The sequence below is a fragment of the Leptodactylus fuscus genome, chromosome 2, assembly GCF_031893055.1.
Source record: "Leptodactylus fuscus isolate aLepFus1 chromosome 2, aLepFus1.hap2, whole genome shotgun sequence".
Lineage (NCBI taxonomy): Eukaryota > Metazoa > Chordata > Amphibia > Anura > Leptodactylidae > Leptodactylus > Leptodactylus fuscus.
Window position 1 is genome coordinate 36,583,991 of NC_134266.1, and position 21,550 is coordinate 36,605,540.

Here is a 21,550-nt window from a genome sequence, read left to right on the forward strand (position 1 = left end):
TTTAATAGTCATTGCTCCACCGATTCCAACACAGTTGGATCTTTTTCTCTAGCCCCCGCCATTCCTGAGCAAACAAAGTTCTTGGTTTCAACATATTTAAGTTCTCTGTTGACAAGTTAGTTTTAGCTATCCCAATATGCCAACACTGATTGCTCAGGAACGTTGGGACTAGAGGAAAAAAATTCCAACTGTTCCGGCATGAATGTAGTGTTGATCCTCTTTAAAGCACATGTTGTCTTCACATACGACAAGTACAATATGTCACCAATCCATAGTGACACTACACGTTGGCTGTTCTGCATTCCAATACACTTATGACGTAGAAATTTTCCCACCAGGGGGTTTTAAAAAGCAAAAATGACTAAACAATTGTTCTAGGAAACAACCAAGAGCTTTAGAATAGAGAAGCAATGAACGGCAATACATGGTGCTGACCTCAATAGGTCTGCAGAGGAATGTTGGGCTGGAGCCAGATACATGGGCTTTCCTCAGGAAATTACATCAGTCTGTATTTCTGGATCACGGTTTTTCTTATCCTGAATGAAAGTTGCTTTTCTTGCTGCTCCCCTATTTATATGCATTGTTTTCGGGCTTGGTATAATTATAGCACTTACTGAGCTTTCTTCAGGCGTATTTTCAGCATCCTCGTGACAGGAAGGATCTCTTTCCTGAGATTCAGGAGCTGGGAGTAACTAGAGCCGTCAATAGGTCTATAAATGCATTGTAGCGGGGTCTTGGGTGTTATTAAATCTAATGACTACAGCACATGCCCTACGCCCTGTACTATAATGTCCACGGCCTCTGAAATGGAGATTAGCAAAGTCCCTTTTAGCTTTGGATGTGAATAGAGAAGAAATAATGTAAAGATTGGGGCAGATTTATGAAGACTGACGCTAATATTCATAGCCCCGGGGATAGGAGAAGGATCGCGTATGATGAAGCTCACCCTCTGCCAGGCCATTGGAGAAATGAATGTAGGTCAGCTCATCATTTTCCCACCAGGGTCCCTTTTAGGGAAAGGGGGTGCAGAGATTAAACATTTGCAAATAGAATTCAGTAACATTTTAAGCAAAAAATTGCAAATATGTAAGAAATACATCATGCAACGCATAATAAATCCGCCCCCTTGTGCTTTATGTGGAAGCCATATGATCAGCACCATAAACAGGATCAGATCCCAACATGTGAGCAACGGAAAACAATTACAGAAAAACCTAGAACTGGTTTTGCTTTGTTCTCATGTGACCCAATCCCATTATTGGAGCTTGACCTCCACCTCTTCAGTGACACCAGACTTCTTATGGCCCCATACATACAAGTTTATCATCATGGGTCCATGCGGGGTGATGGAAAGTTCCTATTCCTGTCTGTTTTGCAGTACAGGCACATTCATTGAAATATATGGGCCTGTGTAGGGCGTTTGCTACTCTCAGATACCATCCATACCATTCTCCCATAGATCCATACTTGTAAACTTCCATGTGCATGTAGCTTTTCACAGCCAGAAGATACAAGTCTGAACAGGATCAAAGTAATTTCCATAGAATATCAAAATCCAACAGATCTCAAATCCATAAAAAATTTCAGGTGAGACAGCAGTCTGTGCATGTTTTCAGTTGGCACAGGTTCTTGACTACAGCATACTAAATAGTGACTCAATATTCTAGGTGGATTTCATTTTTTCATATGTAAAAATGACATAGGAGCCAACAAGACTCCAGATTTTGCTACTTATGCACAATGGACCATGTCTGTTGACTTCCATATAAATGAAGTAGAAAACCAAAGCTACGTGACTGCATAGGTTGTGTGACTAGGACAGACCTTCAGTTCCCGGAATTTGATCAGTGACTACATGCAAAGTTCTTGAAAGCCATAAGGACTTCATACGGAAGGAATTCTTACTTCTATGGCCCAGACATACCCATACGAATTGTGAATGTATGCATGGGCCCTCAGGTATATATGGGGCCGCACTTTTATCCGTATCTGTGGATAAATTTACCGCCATGTGCGCGGGGCCTTACATTTATAAATTCACAAAGTATATTTCCACCCGTATACAAGCGCAGTAGGTCATAATACATGACAACGTGCAGAGCCACAAGCCTTACTAGGAAGCTCTAGATGAAAGCAAATCATTACTTGCCCAGTAAATGAATACAAGTCACTGGGGTATTTTATTAGGTGTATAGTAAATAAAGTAAACCACTCTGACAAGCCGTGAACGCTAGCAATTGTATTTCTGCCCACCGCCAATCGATCGTGGAACAATGAACTCTGCAAGACTGTGAAGACCGTCACAGTAGATCCTGCCTGCACTATAGTGCACTTGGCTGCCTTTACGGGTCCCATTGGTGCAGTCACTAGGAACCTTCATGAGCAGGTTATACCGATATACAATGCTTTAATAGTGATCAGAACATGCATTTACACTCATTGTAAACGTGAAATCTGTTTTTACAAGTACTTCCTAGATGCCAAGTGCTCGAGAAGTTATTATTTAGAGATGAGCGAACAGTAAAATGTTCGAGGTTCGTTTCGAGTAGCCCCTCAATATTCAACTACTCGAATATCGAACCCTATTATAGTCTATGGGGGGAAAATGCTCGTTTCAGGGGTAGGCAACGTTCGATCAAATTATACTTACCAAGTCCACGAGTGAGGGTCGGGCTGGATCCTCCGTGCAGTCTTCTCCTTGCAGCGTCCCCGCGGCGTCTTCCGGCTCTTCATTCACTCTGCCAGGCATCAGGCCTGGGCAGAGCCGACTGCGCATGCCCGCACTACAAGCGGACATGCGCAGTCAGCTCTGCCCAGGCCCGATGCCTGGCAGAGTGAATGAAGAGCCGGAAGACGCCGCAGGGAAGCTGCACGGAGAAGACTTCTAAAGGTAGGAGAAGAACCAGCGTTGATTGGCCGACTGTATAGCATTCGGCCAATCAATGCTGGTTCTGCATCGAACTGTTACATTCGAACAGCGAGTGGTACTCGATAGAGTACGAGTATTTCAAATACCGTAGTATTCGATCGAATACTACTTGCTCATCTCTAGTTATTATCTTTGAGAAAGATATGCAAAGACAACCAATTTTGATTAAGGGGTCTGGCTACCAAGGATGCACAAGACTGGTGCCTATACTGATGCACTGTAACAAACCCTGTAACACATATCTGAACTGCAAAGTGTTGACTTATCTACACTGATACCTTGTAACAGAACCTACAGCAGAGGCTTCCGGAATTCTAGACTGGTACCTGTACTGATGTATTGGAAGGCTAGGGTCACATCTGCATATTGCAGACACCGCTACAGAAATCACCAAAAATTATATATTAATTCTTGCAGCACAGGCCAACTGGATTCCAGGAGGTTAGTTTTTGTTGATCAACTATTGCTCTATGTATTTGTAATTATTAGAGATGAGCGAACACTAAAATGTTCGAGGTTCGAAATTCGATTCGAACAGCCGCTCACTGTTCGAGTGTTCGAATGGGTTTCGAACCCCATTATAGTCTATGGGGAACATAAACTCGTTAAGGGGGAAACCCAAATTCGTGTCTGGAGGGTCACCAAGTCCACTATGACACCCCAGGAAATGATACCAACACCCTGGAATGACACTGGGACAGCAGGGGAAGCATGTCTGGGGGCATAAAAGTCACTTTATTTCATGGAAATCCCTGTCAGTTTGCGATTTTCGCAAGCTAACTTTTCCCCATAGAAATGCATTGGCCAGTGCTGATTGGCCAGAGTACGGAACTCGACCAATCAGCGCTGGCTCTGCTGGAGGAGGCGGAGTCTAAGATCGCTCCACACCAGTCTCCATTCAGGTCCGACCTTAGACTCCGCCTCCTCCAGCAGAGCCAGCGCTGATTGGCCGAATTCCGTACTCTGGCCAATCAGCGCTGGCCAATGCATTCTATTAGCCCGATGAAGTAGAGCTGAATGTGTGTGCTAAGCACACACATTCAGCACTGCTTCATCACGCCAATACAATGCATTAGCCAGTGCTGATTGGCCAGAGTACGGAATTCGGCCAATCAGCGCTGGCTCTGCTGGAGGAGGCGGAGTCTAAGGTCGGACCTGAATGGAGACTGGTGTGGAGCGATCTTAGACTCCGCCTCCTCCAGCAGAGCCAGCGCTGATTGGCCGAATTCCGTACTCTGGCCAATCAGCACTGGCTAATGCATTGTATTGGCGTGATGAAGCAGTGCTGAATGTGTGTGCTTAGCACACACATTCAGCTCTACTTCATCGGGCTAATAGAATGCATTGGCCAGCGCTGATTGGCCGAATTCCGTACTCTGGCCAATCAGCACTGGCTAATGCATTGTATTGGCGTGATGAAGCAGTGCTGAATGAGTGTGCTTAGCACACACATTCAGCTCTACTTCATCGGGCTAATAGAATGCATTGGCCAATCAGCGCTGGCCAATGCATTCTATTAGCGTGAACTGAGTTTGCACAGGGGTTCTAGTGCACCCTCGGCTCTGCTACATCAGATTGCTACATCTGATGTAGCAGTGCCGAGTGTGCATCAGATGTGTAGTTGAGCAAAACTGACTCAGCACTGCTAAGTCTCTGCATTCGCATAGGAATGCATTGGCCAGCCTTTGGCCAATCAGCGCTGGCTCTGCCGGAGGAGGCGGAGTCTAAGGTCGGACCTGAATGGAGACTGGTGTGGAGCGATCTTAGACTCCGCCTCCTCCAGCAGAGCCAGCGCTGATTGGTCGAGTTCCGTACTCTGGCCAATCAGCGCTGGCCAATGCATTCTATTAGCCCGATGAAGTAGAGCTGAATGTGTGTGCTTAGCACACACATTCAGCTCTACTTCATCAGGCTAATAGAATACATTGGCCAATCAGCGCTGGCCAATGCATTCTATTAGCTTGATGAAGCAGAGTGTGCACAAGGGTTCAAGCGCACCCTCGGCTCTGATGTAGCAGAGCTGAGGGTGCACAAGGGTTCAAGTGCACCCTCGGCTCTCCTACATCAGAGCCGAGGGTGCGCTTGAACCCTTGTGCACACTCTGCTTCATCAAGCTAATAGAATGCATTGGCCAGCACTGATTGGCCAGAGTACGGAATTCGGCCAATCAGCGCTGGCCAATGCATCCCTATGGGAAAAAGTTTATCTCACAAAAATCACAATTACACACCCGATAGAGCCCCAAAAAGTTATTTTTAATAACATTCCCCCCTAAATAAAGGTTATCCCTAGCTATCCCTGCCTGTACAGCTATCCCTGTCTCATAGTCACAAAGTTCACATTCTCATATGACCCGGATTTGAAATCCACTATTCGTCTAAAATGGAGGTCACCTGATTTCGGCAGCCAATGACTTTTTCCAATTTTTTTCAATGCCCCCGGTGTCGTAGTTCCTGTCCCACCTCCCCTGCGCTGTTATTGGTGCAAAAAAGGCGCCAGGGAAGGTGGGAGGGGAATCGAATTTTGGCGCACTTTACCACGCGGTGTTCGATTCGATTCGAACATGGCGAACACCCTGATATCCGATCGAACATGTGTTCGATAGAACACTGTTCGCTCATCTCTAGTAATTATGCATTGACAATTGTCCTAACCAAGTGTACTAAAGTTTTTATGTATGGCAACATGTTCCATGGATATACCTGTATGATCTTGCTCCAAGTTTTGGAGATAGCCGAGCTTTTCGTATGACGCAGACGTCAGCTTTAGGGCGTCTACATACACATTTGTGTCTTATATTGTTTGATATGCCATGAATAAGGATGCAGATGACGATCAAAATGCAGAGCAGTGTTGAAGCAATGGAGTCCTAGGTTCGAGTCTAGTCAGCAACATCAATATGGAGTTCGTGTGGGTTCCCTTAGATTGTGCGCCCTACTTGGGACAGTACTGACAATATCTCTTTAAAGCGCTGTGGAAAAAATAGCGCTAAATAAACTATGGTCAAATCATTTGAGCTATGAAGCAATTGTCAGATTTGTGACAATTTGAGAACTTGAATGAGCTGCCCAGTTTTGGTCGGAAGGCTCTACTGCCTCTCAAGAAACAGCGCCACTCTTGCTTATTGGCCGTGTCCGCTATTGCAGCTCATTCTGATTCACTTTAAGGGTTATTACCTGCAGTAGCAGAAACAAATCATGGACAGAAGCGGTGCATCTTCCAGAGAGGAAAAGAGAAAAACAAAAACATAGCCTTGTATTCTAATCCTGGACAACCCCTTTAAGTCTACTGATCCCACATATGTCCACCAGGGAACCACTGCACTGTGTTAACCATTAATAAATGGATAATCAAGAGTTAAAGGGGTTGTCACGTCATGGACATTTACCCTGTGCATCCCGATAAAGGTGAATGGAGTATCGGTCATGCAATCGCACTAAGCAGCCATTCACACGGAGGCCTTCCGGGCTTCTGTCTTCCTAATCACTGGTGAATCTGGCATCCCAGTATGAGCGAACATTTATCCCCTATCCACAAGATATTGAATAAGTGTCTATAATGAGACAACCCCTTTAACTGCTGTGTACTATATATACATGTGCTATAAATACTTGCAATTACCTTTATTGATTAACCAAGTAGCTATTCAAGAAGATATAGGCTCTGCCGCCAGTCCGGCCTCAGCAGCAGTGAAATAACAGCGGCATTATCTGGTTCTACTGGCTGACTATCAAGTGATTCACTGATGAATATAAGTCTCTGTTCAGATCAAGTAAGATGTAGGGAGAACAGCTTATCACATACTGATGACAGAAGGCTTGGACAAATACTGCCATATAAGCACACAATAAGGTACCGTGTTTGCATGAGTTTCCTTCAGGTATTCCGGTTTCCTCCCACACCCCAAAAGACATACTGATAAGTAATGTAGATTGTGAGCCCTATATGGAACAGTGGATGACAACGTCAGTGCCACGGAATATGTTGGCGCTATATAAGAGAAATAAATACATACATACAGTGCCCACTGACTTCCATGCCAAGTATACTAGTGTATAGGGGGGTCTCTTGGCATGCATCGATGTTAGTAAATAGGGCTAAATGTGATGTCCTTACGGATATCCAGACAATGAGCATAATACAAAAGCCAGTTTCATATACTCTATATTGTCCCTTATGATGCAATGCGCGAGTATAATGATAGTGTTTGTGGGGCCCGCAGCGCCATTTACCAATCCCGGCCCCTGCCAGGATCGGTAAGTAAATAGGGCCCATTACCGGCTGGAGTAACTCCAGCCGGTAACGACCTATTAAGAAAAAAAAAACACAGCGGTAGCGGCTGTCGCCGGGCCCTGTGGCGACCGCTACCCCGGTAGTTACGCCACTGTCTCTTATAAAGGACCCTATGGATACGTTTAGTGTCTGTAGCAGCAGATGCTTCCCAGTGCATACAGCAAACAGATACTGCAATTTGCAGTGCGAATTCACTCCAAGACACTACCCAGGTCAGACTGACTCATAGCTTCAGTGTTGCAAGCGTCGCAACCAGTGTTAACATGGCACAAAATAAACCGTATTCTGATAAAGTCTAAGACGATGAACCAGCACTTCCACCCACAAATAATTTGATCCATATGTTAGTAGACTTATCTCTGCATGATTCACTAGCTGAACATTCAGGCCAGGTGGAAACCACTACTAAACAGTCCGCTAATGGAAGTTACATGCAGGTCTGAAAGGAAGGGTAAAAGTTACAGTAAAAGCGTTCTGAAGCTTTTTCAAAATGGTTATTGCATAAGGGTCTGTAAGGAGTTGTGGAGGTTTTAGGAAGAGGTCATTAATAGGAGCCGCATCAATCACTACATCTGTCTACTAGCTGCTAAGCTGAGAATAGTCCGAGCAATGTCATAACCGAGCACATGTAACAGTGAGTAATGCTGTATACACAGGGAGGCTGGCAGCTCCTACTGAGGACCACGGTTTAATGGGCCTGCCCGAAAAGGTCACCGCATAAAAGGAACACTCCCATTCCCAGAACTCCAAGGGTTTAGTTTTCACTTTCACTGAAACTTTTAAGAAACTATGAATGCATAGAAGTCTAATCATATAAGCTGCACTTACAAGACAAGCTCTGCAGCCTTTACTCCTGGAGTCTCCATATTAAAACGTAAAGAAACTTTTAAATTATTTTTTATTTTTGCACAAATCCATAGTTCAGGTAAAGAGAACCAAATCTGTTACTTTGTCATCGATCAAATCTGCAGAATAGAACTATATGGAGAGGGGAAGGGGAGGAAAAGGAAAGCTCCTCAAAGAGATGTCAGTAATATACAGAGACAACACAGCTGGGTTATCAGGAATCACTAGCCAGCCAATTCCTGACAAATGACTCATTTAATCCTGTAGACGGCCACATATCTAAGTCTCTCCTCTTCTCCCCTCCATAGAGTACATTGTACACTGATACTGATTGTGAATGGACACAATGAATCAGATGAGTAGCAAAGGCAGGAATAATAGTTGCACCTACTTCTCTTTTGCGACGTATATTGCAAGGTTTGTTTCCTTCGCCTGTATAGTTACCTAGTTTGTACGGATGAAAAAAAGACCTATACATCAAATTCAACTAAAGGATGGGAAATGGCATGAATGAAGGGACAAGTGAAGGATATATATATTTTTCAATGCTATTTTGCTGTATAAAGAAATCTAAGCCTTTTTTTGAAGGCATGAGCTTTTGCTGTAGCTCCTGGGTAGGCTATTCCACAGTTCTTGCAGTGAAGAGACCTTGTCACCTTTTGATTTATGAACAAAATATAAAAATTTACTTAAACTGTAAAGAGGTTGTCTAGGCCCACATTAAGCTTTAATACTGATGACCTATTTAAGAAATAGCTGCAGCCCCGGCCACTGTATAGCGGTGCATCCAGGGAACTGCACCGTATGGGCTCTGGAAACAACATTGTTGACTTTGCTCATTACTAATCCTTTGATGCTGCTCTGGCCACATTCTGTGCCTTCCACTATTCTAGGATCATGGATAAATATTACCAGTCACTAAAAGGGCCGACCTATTACAGACATCCCCTTTAATATGGAAGCCTCCATCAATTTTCAACTTTCCTGGCTTGGTATTACATGGCAGTCACCGATGATAGACTATGTGCTACATGAATGGGCCAGATCCATCGGATGTTGCTAGATACCATCTCTAGCTCATAGAGAACGATCATAAGTGGACTCCCCTCCTTTAATATCCATATCTATATAACGTCCAAAACTGTATACAGATTAAAGAAAGGAAGGAGATATCTCAGAGTTCTTTTAGAGAATAACCAAAGATCCCAATAAAGCTGAACATACAACAGGATTCACACAAGACAAAGTCCAGAGTGGTAACAGAGACCCTGAAAGCAGCAGATTTATAGTTGGTTACATTGCCTTACGAAATGCAGTTATCTGAAGGAACATCACACCCACGCTGCACATGTTGTCCTGACCTTCATATGCATCATATCCAACAAAATCAACCACTCAAGAGACTTGGAATGTCCAAGTCACCATGACAGAACCTCTACAAGGTCTTTGCTATTCACATCACGCCTGAGACGTCTGTCAGATGTGTAAGTCTGATGTATACTGTGTATTAGGTATAAAGAGCCATACATCACCCGACATCTACAGCAAAAAATATGTATACCCTGTATTCACTTGTAAGATGCTTCTGTACAGAAAAAAAAAATTACAGCTAACTATACAAATTTCATCCACATACTGCAACTAAACCCAGTGGAGCAAAGTGACCCGTACTGCAGCAAGTTACCTATTACACAAGGCTTCAAACTTTTGTAACATAAATGTTGATGGATATGAGAAAACTGCTGAGAAAAACTTTATGGCCATTTTGCATCCATGGGGCACCCATTTTCCAGATCCCTCAGAATTCAGTATATTGAGGGATCTGAGTAAAAAAAACATGTTCCACTACTGGACTGTCAGAAAAAAATAGCCCCATTCACATGCACTACTGCAATAAATTCAATGCAACAACCATGCCATTTTATACATTGGTCGTGTGACTGTAAGCTATGGTTCAGGTCACACGTTACAGAATACATTGCATTTTACAATCCCAACAAAGAAGAATTTATTCTTCTCATTCACATCTGCGCCCCGGGAGTCCGTTTTTCAGGTTTCCGTTTCCTGCACAAAACAGAGCAGGAGACAGATAGCTGCAGGACTCTTTCATACCCATTTATTTCAATGGGTTTGAAAGGTGTCCGGCCGTGAGCGGCGGTGAGCGTTTTATGCTCTCCGCGGCGAAACCATTTTTTTTTTTTTAAACAGACACAGAGTCGGACATGCAGTACTCAGTGTCCGGTTTAAAAAAAAAAAAAAAAAAAAAAAACAGTTTCGCCGCGGAGCGCATAAAACGCTCACCAGCGCTCACGGCCAGACTCGGCATGATAGGTTTCCATCTTCTGCATGCAGAAGACGGAAACCTGAGAACGGGCTGCCAAACGCTGGTGTGAACCCAGCGTTACACTGCAAAATAAGATGCAGCATGTTAAAGGGGTTGTTCCACTATGGACACTTATCCCCTATCCCCAGGACAGAGGATGTGTCTGATTGCTGGGGGCCCAAATTCCGAAAATCCCCCTAAGGCCTTCTTGCGAATGAAGCAGCAATACACATACATGACTGTCTTCATTCACTTCTGCAGGACCGAGATTACAGTCCTGGCAGTCCCATAACAGTGAATGAAGCGTCAGTCACACAAGCGCACTAGAGTTAGTCACAGAAGGTCTCCTGCTCACTGGGAGACCTGTATAGGGAATAAGTGTCCATAGCGGCACAAATTCTTTAATTTCACCAAGTAACAAAACTTTGCATTTTCTACTGAGCCTTTTAGGCGGAGAGGCAAAAATGCAAAATACATTATTAGAAAAAGTAAGTATCCTTTGGATTGCATTTTCACTATTTCCCTCTCCCATTCGGCCACAGGAAAACAGCCGATGCACATGCGCAGTCGGCGCTTTTGGACCAAGAGAAGAGGAGCACAAGAGAATAGGTGGGCCAGAGTAGAAGACAGAGGCTGTCGCTGGAGAGTTTTCAGACAGTACAGGGGACGCCCCCAGTGCTGCGAGAAAACTAATTTGCATAAGGAAGAAAGAAGATATTTCTCATGAACGGCGGTGCAGATCAGAATAATAAAGGTATGCGAAGAATAGTCTCTCTTAAGGCCTACATGTATTTATTGTAAAAAGAATATTCTAGTGATAGAATCCCTTTACGTGAGCAAAGAGGCCAGGATGAGAAAATAGAACACATTATATAGAGCCGATAAGCCAAGTCTATGTTCTACCTCTCTTATGAAATAACCAGTCCTCATAAACCAAAGACGTGGAAGTTTATAGCATTATAGAAAATGCAACCCCTGCCTGTCTTGTTCAAGCACCAGGACTATTGCAATTCTGCCATCTGGCTGTTTTCTCACACTGCAGTGCCATATTGTATGAACTTTTATTACACAGCCAGAAACTTGCGGCAAACCTAAAGGAAAAAAAACATAGCGAAGGGAGAAATGCCAACATCAAGTGCACAGGGCCTGAATCATGGGCCTTGCCCAACAGATTAAGCAAAGTGGAACAAAGTCCAAATTCTGACCAGAATAACTGGGCACAGCTGCAGTAGTGAGCCTGCGTGACTCCACAATCTGATATGTTTTCCCTTTGATATGCATGCTGAATAATGCCAAAGCAGTTCACAACGACACATTCACTGTCCTCTGCCAAATCCTTGCCTTTCTGACCCGAGAGCGTAAGCTGACTCCGGAGCAGTCGCTCTCTAACTGCTGAATATGGAGTTTACTGCAAGTGCACGAGTATCACAATGTAGCCAAGCCCAAAAAGACAAAAAGGTTTGCATTCTGGCCAGCACTGCTTTTATTCTTTATAATACTTCCTAAAATTAGGGACATTTTTTTTTAAAGAAAATTACATCGGCTATATTATTTCCTTTGTTCTGGTCCGTCACTGCACCAGAAGAACGGAAAAAAAATAGTCCGTAGACAATGACAGGTCCCAAAGGGACACCACTGAATATAATGGGGTTTATTGGGTGTCCGTTTTGTTACCCTGACATCCCCGGACAAAGATGGAGGCTTGCAGGACTTGCCATCCTGGATTTCAGACGGACTCTGCGCCAGAAGGACACCCAGTTCAGATGTGAACTATTTAATACAGTTGCATACGCGGTAATAGAGTTGTGTAAAGATCCAGATCCGTCAAGCTCTTCCTACAGAGTTGATTCAGAGGAAGGCAAGAACCCCCTGTGAGGCTCAATAAATCTGTGCAAGCGGAATACCCAGTCTATACCCTGAATAATGCATAGAGGAAAAATAATAGATAGTCAACTCAGCTAACATGTTAGCCCGACACCAGCCAAATTGAGAAAATAGTCAGAGAGCACTGTGGTCAGTCTGAATCACCCAAGGCATTCATGGGCAACACCGAATACATGTAACTACACATTAACTAAATTGTCCCTCAGGGGCCCATGCACTAATTAGAAAGTATAGCGCTCCCTCATTACACTGCAGGCACAAAGCGAGACAAAGGGAGAAGAGGGATGGAATATGTATATAGGGAAAAATCCATTATTTACTAGATAAATGCTAGTGGTAAATGAGGTGGAACAAAAGAGAGGGCTGTAAATAGGGCAGAATATTTCAGCTTTGTGTATTAAGTACAGTCTGACCTCAGGAAGGCGTGTTAAGAACTAAGAATACTAGATACTTGAGACGTCGTCATGTAAGAAAAAGAATTTCCAATGAAACTATAGACATGAAAGGAAAACACCTGAAAGTGGAACATTACAATATTGTGTATATTGGATACAAAAGCTAAGTATCTATACAAAATGTATCAACTGCTGAAAAACAATAATAAAAAAATAAAAAAAAACATCTAAAATCCATGAAATTTGTTACAAGAAATATCCTTCCACGTCAGGGTTAAAATTTGCAAATTTTCAAAAACAGCTGCAAAAATCGTGATTGGATAGCAACGTGTGAACAAACCTTTAGGGAAAGTGTAACTGGAGAAGGCACAAAAAGCAAACGCCTGTCTACACCTTTAGAGCGGAGAAGAAGGAAACCAGGTTTAGGATTAATGTGTGTAATCTACAAGAAAGCTTGTTAGGGCATATACAGATGTCGTAGAGAAGGGTCTCTTACTAAGGACCCCTACTCTATGAGAGAGCATGAAGAAGAGCGGCTACCGCTCAGGCAGACACGGCCCACCATTCATTCCTGTATCCATCTTATACATCAGCACTGGCAATATCAGCTGGTCACTGGGGGGTTAGAGAAGCTGGGTGACACATCAAAGAGGGGCTACCTTCATGGCAAAGCCCCTTTAAAGTGCCTCTGTCTGGAAAGTGCTTTGTGCAGTTATTATGGGGGTCGTTTGCCACCTCTGCAGTTTCTGTGAAAACAAGAATAAAATAAGTCAAATGCCAGCTGCTCCTGGACGGAGGTGGACAGATGGGCGCCAATACAGCACCCTGGTGGTTATCCTCTTATTTACAAATGGACTAAAAGCATGGACGGGATACTAAGCAGCCACAACCCCCATGGGACGGCAGATCAAGGCACTTACAACTCTCATCATCAATATACAGGGCTGGAAGTCCCAGGATACAGATCACCAATCTTCTTCATGATACTTTCACTCATATTATTACATGCACATGTTCACAAAACAGATTTTCATCTGTACATTGACAACCTTTGAGGTTAAGCATATGCCCATAACCGTATAATGGCTTCATGTGATGTGGACGCATTTATCTGACTTGTATACTGTCAACATATTCTGCAGCACTTTACAGACATTGTGAGCCCTATATGAGACATCGAGAATCTAAATTCTCTATCAGTATGTCTTTGGAGTGTGGGAGAAAAACACAGAGAGAACATAGAAACTCCATGCAGATGTTGTGCTTGGTCAGATGTGAACCCAGGACTCCAGCACTGCAAGGCAACAGTGCTGACCACTGAGCCAGTATCAATGGCAGACTCCTAAGGGTCATACTATACACTGTGTACTGTATGTATGTAAGGGATTTCCAAGATGAGAGATTGAAGGACTATCCATAGGACAGGTCAACAATATCAGATTGGTGCGGACCAGACATCCAGCAGCCAACCCAATCAGCTGATAGTCACACACTGTATAGAGTTATAAGAAGTCATCTGCATACATAAGGTAGTGGCAGATCAGGTCCCATACACACAAATCATAGCTCAGCCGCAATAGCACAGCACGGGCACTGCACAATATACAAAGCAGCTCTGTATTCAGTGCTCCAAATAATTGATCAAAGGTGGTGCCAGGTGTCAGACCCCCACCGATCCGACAATGAATGATGGCCTACCCTAAAGTACAGACTAGAAATAGGTGATCGTGAAAAATCTCTTTATAGATGCTCTCCAGACACGAGGCATAAAAACGCTATGGCACTCTCAATGGGACCACTGATGTAAGGGATGCCACCGAATATCAGGTGTAGGATCCTCTACTTAGAATAGATACTAGCTGAGCACTGGATCACTGCACCAGGTTTCCCCACACAATGGGGAGAATGAGCCAAGACTGGGGATTCTTATGCCACTCTTAATTCATTCCCCAACAGGGGCAAGACACACCAGAATTGTCAAGAGGCTTCGGACTCTCAGTAATTCTGGCACATGTAGTTGCTCCTGATCCCAAATCTACGCTCAGATCTGTTGTACAACAAGCCCGAGATGAGACTAGAGCCTCCTGTCCCCGGCCCACCGAGATTCCCCGACCTGCTCTGTCACCTATTTAAAAAAGTAGCATGCGGAGCAGCAAGCTGGCTCAGTGGTTAGCACTGCAGCCTTGCAGCACTGAAGTCCTGGGTTCTAATCCTGCCGAGGACAACATATGAAAGGAGTTTGAATGTTCTCCCAGGAGCTGAGATGCCCATAGAGTGCCAAATATGCATTAAGTTGAGGAGTATTTCTGGCCACTTTCTAGGTGTAAAGGTCTTAGTAAATCTAGGCCAATGTCCGATCAGGAGGGTGTAATGGTCTCCTAGAGCAGCTCCCACTTTGAAGCACTTGGCTAGACTGAATGGGCGAGGAAATATCTATATCTCACAGCTTCTGTACTGTGATATCAGCTACAGCGGCCCTGACAAGATGATAAATGGTAACATCTAGAACACATCTGAGCTCCCCGATAATTTCAATGACCAGAACCTGCTGTCTACAACCTCAATATCAATGGGCTGTCTATACAACACACCGACAAGCTAGGTCACCGGCAAGAGCAAAACAGACTCATGATAATGTTTTTTAATTGTGCACGCATACTTTAAAGGGGTTTGTACCTTTAAGGACACAGGATAGGTGATAAGTTTCATATCACTGGGGGTCCGACCGAGGTTTGCCAGTCACCCAAGTGCACTGGTGCCTCATTCACAAGGAGCCATTCAGCCCTCTTGATCGCGGTGGTGCATGAATGTATGCTGTTCGCATTTTTCAGGGACGACATATGTATACATTCATTTCAATATATTTACTCAGACATCTGTTTCATAAGCAAATGTTTAATAATAAAAAACAAAATTCATCTTTGAGACGCACGAAAAATTGATCAATCATCTTGTGCGATAATCGTAGACACCATATGTCCACAATATGCAGACGTGTGAATAAGGCCTGAGAGAGGGCTTTTATTAGGCAGAGTTCCCATTCTTTTTACATGTATATACCCTATTATGGGATATATCAATACCTTGTCTAAAGCAAAACCCAGTGATGCAAACAGTGCCAAAATACGTGCAGCTAGAAACAAGCTGGAAATGGAAATCAATGTGATGCAAATAGAGTGAGTGTAAAATAAAATCTATATCCTCTTACACAGCAAAGTGACTTCTAAAGCCAGCACTGCGCTCGGAGAACGCTATGCCGTAAAGTGGCCGTAGTGTAATTTACAACCCTCGATCCATCACTTACATTTATTTGCTAAGTATATTGCGCTGTGAATGCCAGAAATTGTGTCAGATTAGCAGATTAATGTTACTGGAAACCTTCCGCACTATTCCAGGGACTAAAGATATATCCACTTAATCCAGCCCTGATCACACCATGAGTCGCTCAACCAAGTGTGGGATATTGCCCGCAGCTTCAGAACAGTCCAAGTATCTAAAGAAAACCTATGGTGGGGGCAAATAGAAAACCACTTCTGCTTTGTCAGGGCAAGCTGTGTGACAACAATGGCATCTGTGTATAGTACTGGACTACAAGAGGTATCACTGCACCACTAAGTATTTATAGGGGTCAATGTACAACAAAAACCGCTGTTTGTAGTGTTCTGATAGGGTATACGGGCATCAATGATCGCAGTCCGACAGCCTGGGCTCCCCTCTATTATAGATAAATGGAGGGTATACGGGCATCAATGATCGCAGTCCGACACCCTGGGCTCCCCTCTATTATATATCAATGGAGGGTATACGGGCATCAATGATCGCAGTCCGACACTCTGGGCTCCCCTCTATTATATATCAATGGAAAGAGAAAAAAAACTTGAGAATTCCACATTTAGAACTCGCCCCATAGGTCAATTTCTTAGCAAAAGATTTCGGCAGTGTATGGTAGACATTTGTTAAAAATCTCATTCACTTTGCTGCAGCAAATCCGCGACAGGTGAATGCAGGCTAATAGAGGTTTCTGCTCTGGTGGTCCCATCCTGCAATCTGAACAGTACACAAGAAAATTTATAGCCCAATGCTTCTTCTTACTGGCATGAATGCAATGGATCAGTGAAGACAAGTTATAGACAAAAACAAGATGACCCCTTTAATATAGTAAGGGAAAGATGGGCGACGACTACTGAACATACCTCACAATTAGTTATTTTGGTTGTCACCCAGCCTTACAGTTAATTAAAGGGCTATTCTCAAGTTAGAAATGTATGGCATGTCTACAGGATATCATAAATGTCTGACAGGTGGGACTCACTTCTTCCTCCATAACAGAGATCCCACAAACCCTTTCGGCCACATCCAAATGGAGTATGAATGAAGTGGGGTCCTTGTATGTGCTGGTTCTCTTCATCTTCTTCTAGATGAGACATGTAAACAGCCAAGAGGAGCCTCCATTAGTGAATGAACAGACCCCCCCCCCCCCCACAACCCATGTAGCTACCTCAGTAGTCACTCTACACATGGACACGGCAGCTCTTACATTAGGACGTCCATTTGATGTCTAAGAACTTGTTGGTGCTATTAAACCCAAAACTCTTCTTAGGGACAACTAAGAGGACACCGTGATCATGTCCTATTCAACTAAAATGGATCTCTCAAAATCTAAAATGTTCTCACCACCAAAATAGCCCAATTTCAATAAACTGAAAATTTTTTTGCAGAAATTTTCCAAAACAAAACTGCAACATGTCAACACATCCAGTAATGCCAATGCATTGCTGATGGAGAGAAGGCGGCGTAGTAAATATGACCAAATATACCAGATGTATCCGAGCCAAACCTGGCAATTTCATCATGTGTACAGTGGCCTGTGAATAGGCATTGGCTGTTGAATTTCAACCTCTGTCAGCCGCTTTCTCCTCCTTCCTTAGCGAGTGCTTTTACACTATGCTGAGCCAAGTGTATATATGATTGGTGGTAGTGGGAATCAGGAGATATAGGCGTCAAGTATTCGGCCTATAGCATGGATGTGACCACAACTTCAGGGGCCCATTACTTCTGTAATAACTAAGGATGATGGAATGGAAGGTGGAAAACTGACTGCACCTCCATTACTTTCATGGAACATCATAAAGTCTGCATGTGACATCATCAGCATTAATTTTTTCCCATGCTGTGATGTCACAGTGTACACATTTTGTGTGCGCCTTGTCGCTATAGAGTGACATTACCATGTCCGCTAGGACGGCATGTAAAAGAGGCCAAAATAATCGCACACTTCTCAAACGCCGCTTAAGTTGTGATATAGTGAATCCCTATTACAAATTTTGCTACGGGGTCACATGTTTACACAGAAGCCCCTGGTTAACAGGTATCTAATGATTATGGCCTAGCACCCTTGATTTGGAAAGGTTTGGCGAGGGTCGTCGAGAACATATATCATTGACCACATGGATGGGTCTATAACTAAATGACCCCTTAGATTAGGTGGGTTATTGACTTACTAGAAGACACACTTACTGCATAAGCAGTAGTATAAAAGCAGCGGGCACATACTGCCACCTCTGTACCACCATATCCTCCCAGGAGACAAAGCACCGCAAGGACTGATAACACTGACAATCTGCTCACTGTCTGGAGCCGAGAAATCAATATCGCCTAGTCCTGAGAACACATTCATTCCACTTTACTCTTAACCAAGTTGACTGGCGACGATTCCAGGCTCAGCACGTATACTACTGGAAGTCAATGACAGCAACGAGTTACACAAGACTCCTATAACGTATAATACTGCTGTCATTTTATACCTTTACTCAGTTAGCAATAAACCAGTCCAATCCTTGAAATTGTCCTTAAAGGGGAAACCCATTTTGACTTCCTAGAGAAGTCGAGAGTCTTATCTTTAAAAATAATATCTTTGATGATAAAAGTACCCCCCCCCCCCCCGCCCCTGACAGCTTCCAGGACTTCTTAAGCACTACAACACATTTCTGATCAGATGAACATTCCCAGATTTCTCAACGATCCTACACAACATCCATGCAGATATTTTGCTATGATCTAAACAATTTTCCATCTGACAGCAGCACAAGCCGTCAGCTTTAATATTTCCTGTGCCCTATGTGGAAAATTCCTATCAGATGGCTGCTGTGTAACAATGACAGCCAAAAACATGAAAACAGGTCAAACACTATGCAGAACATTCAACGGGTTTGGTTTCAATCATTAAAGATACAAAATATCTGTAAAGTATCAAATTATAAGAAAGTTATTAATCTTTATTGCAGGTATCAGTGTACAATATAGGATAAATGTTATCTTACACCAACATACATGTGTACACCCTGCCGATGACTACGGTACATCACACAAGGGAACAATAGTCTATATGTGTAATATATCCCCATGCAATTATGAATGCAACCAAACTAAAATATTGGTAACAATAGTGATGGCATAGTGACCATGGCACATATTTTTATGCAAAAATAACTATTAAAAATTGCACCCAAAATGCAAATTTCATCATCTACAATATGCTGTGTGAACATACCCCTATACTCAGCACTACTTCAAAATGAATAATATTATTCTAAGGGGGCTTCAGCAGACCACCGAAGGGGAGCACGGGGAGAAGAGGGTTAAGAATACAAGGAGTGGAAAGCACAAATGTTACCATTGTTATAAGTATATAATAGAGAACAGTATAAAAGTATAAGAACAATATACTGACACAGACCAGATTATTATTACTGTGGGTGATAGCTGTAGTGCAAAACACACACATATATTTATTATTATATAGTCTAAAACATAAAAGTACACATATTTTATATATATATATATATATATATATATATATATATATATATATATACATTCAGTCACTATAATACATAAAAGCACATGAATATATATTATATTACACAGACTGCAAAGTACATGAATATACACACTATAATATGAGCACATATATACATACTTCTTTGCACATATATTACAGATACATGTCATAAAGTACATGCATACATCTCTACATTGCATACACAGTATATACAGACACCATACTATGTGCATGCATATATATACCCACCATAAAGCATACACAGTATATACAGCCACCATACTATGTGCATGCACCACCATAAAGTACACACAGTATATACAGACACTATACTATGTACATATATCTATACATCCCCGGCCGCTCTCACCGTTTTGCGCCCCCGCAGTCCGGAGCAGTACAACCAGGACCCAGCCTGTGATGAGCAGCCTCAGTAGCCGCCGGCTCAGCATCCCCCCGGTGTCCATCCCAGCAGCCTCGGCCAGGGTGAATACATGCTGGGCGGCGGGAGAGCGGATCCCCACACGGCGCACGGATCACACAGCGGATCCTGGCAGATCCCGGGAGCGCGCACTACTTCCGCCGCCGGATCCCCGCAGCAGGACTCCCGTTAACCCCTAATGTCCTGGAGCCACCGCGTCGTCCGCAACAAGTTGCCTTTGCAGCAGTTGCTGCCTGTAGCTGGCGTGTGTGGGGTTAAGGGGAGGTCCATGTGGGCGGATAGTTCCACCCCCTCCTGATCTGTGAGTGGGCTATGGTGTGACCCCCCCCCCAGTATAGAGTGTACCCCACCAGCGGCAATCTATGTGACTCCTCCCACAACACATGTCACGTCCACAGCGGGGAATGTTTACTGTGCACACACGTGTAGCATGTAGTGTCTGGCCATATAACTGGACACTGACCCCCAATACCAGAGACAATGCGGACTGATGTCAGGCTGAATTCACACAGGACAGATTAGTGGCGGGGTTTTTCTTTGCAGATGTCCCGTCTATTATAATGGGGCTTGCAGAATTGTCTACTGCAGAAACTACCCCATTGGAGGCTTTATTGGAGGCTGATTTTGAGGCAGATTCAGCGTCAAAATCCTCGCCAAAAACTCTGTGTGAACTGACCCTTATTTTGCCTGCTTTCCTTCCAAAGAATTCAGAGAGCGCAGTTCTGCGTGTAGGACTTTTCTCTCCGCATTTTTCAAGCTGATTCAGGGACAGAAACCCCGAACGGAGTTTGAATGCTGGTGTGAACCTAGCCTTAGTCTGCACATGTACTGCTAATGACAGATGTATTATTATGTTAGTAGACCACAGATGATCATTGATGACATAACTGTGCTCCAAACACATACCGAGCACTGATATGTCTGTAATATATAATACATAACTGACAATGGGCAAAGGGGTGTTCCAGGATTTTAGGAAACTGACCACTAGTGTGCACAACATGCCACTACATTGCATTGAGTGCAACTTGAAAGGGACTGACCTGCAATACCAACCACAGCCTGAACACAATCTATGGTGCTGTGCTTGGTATTGAGTGAAGAGGCCACACCGCTCACTTGAATGTTGCAGTCACTTCAAACAGTTAATCATCAACATTATAATTCTGGAGAATCCCTTTAAAAATGCCCGGCCAATCAATTCAAGGCTGTGTTCACACTAGCATCAATTACTATCCTTATTATAAAGCCATGATAGCTGTGGCAGATGCTTTTTCGGTGAATATCGAAAAAACTGGTCATTGTCCTAAATGGTGTCTTGTAATAGCAAGAATAATGTTTCAGACATCACTTTGACATAGGGGTGTAACAGGTGACCAAAGAGACGCATAGCAAGACTTGTAATGAGGCCTCACTCCACCAGTATCTCCATAAGCAGCAAGTTCTGAACCTAAAAAAACCTTTACACACAGGGTTAACACATATAGTGATTTTACAGTACAGGGATAATACACACAGTGATGTCACAGTACAGGGATAATATACACGGTGATGTCACAGTACAGGGATAATACACACAGTGATGTCACAGTACAGG

General features: G+C 43.5%; 1 protein-coding gene across 2 annotated transcripts in view; it reads right to left on the bottom strand.

Annotated features, from left to right (window-relative positions):
* The window catches only part of DCBLD2 (discoidin, CUB and LCCL domain containing 2), a 60,996-nt gene extending 40,804 nt beyond the window's left edge, over positions 1-20,192 (bottom strand). For both annotated transcript variants that reach the window (XR_012715035.1, XM_075263610.1), the window contains exon 1: positions 19,882-20,192. Coding sequence is in view for 1 of the 2 variants with exons in the window: in XM_075263610.1 (XP_075119711.1) it covers positions 19,882-19,978 (97 nt within the window). In the remaining variant the exon portion in view is untranslated. The remainder of the gene's footprint in view (positions 1-19,881) is intronic.
* Between the last annotated feature and the right edge of the window lie 1,358 nt (positions 20,193-21,550).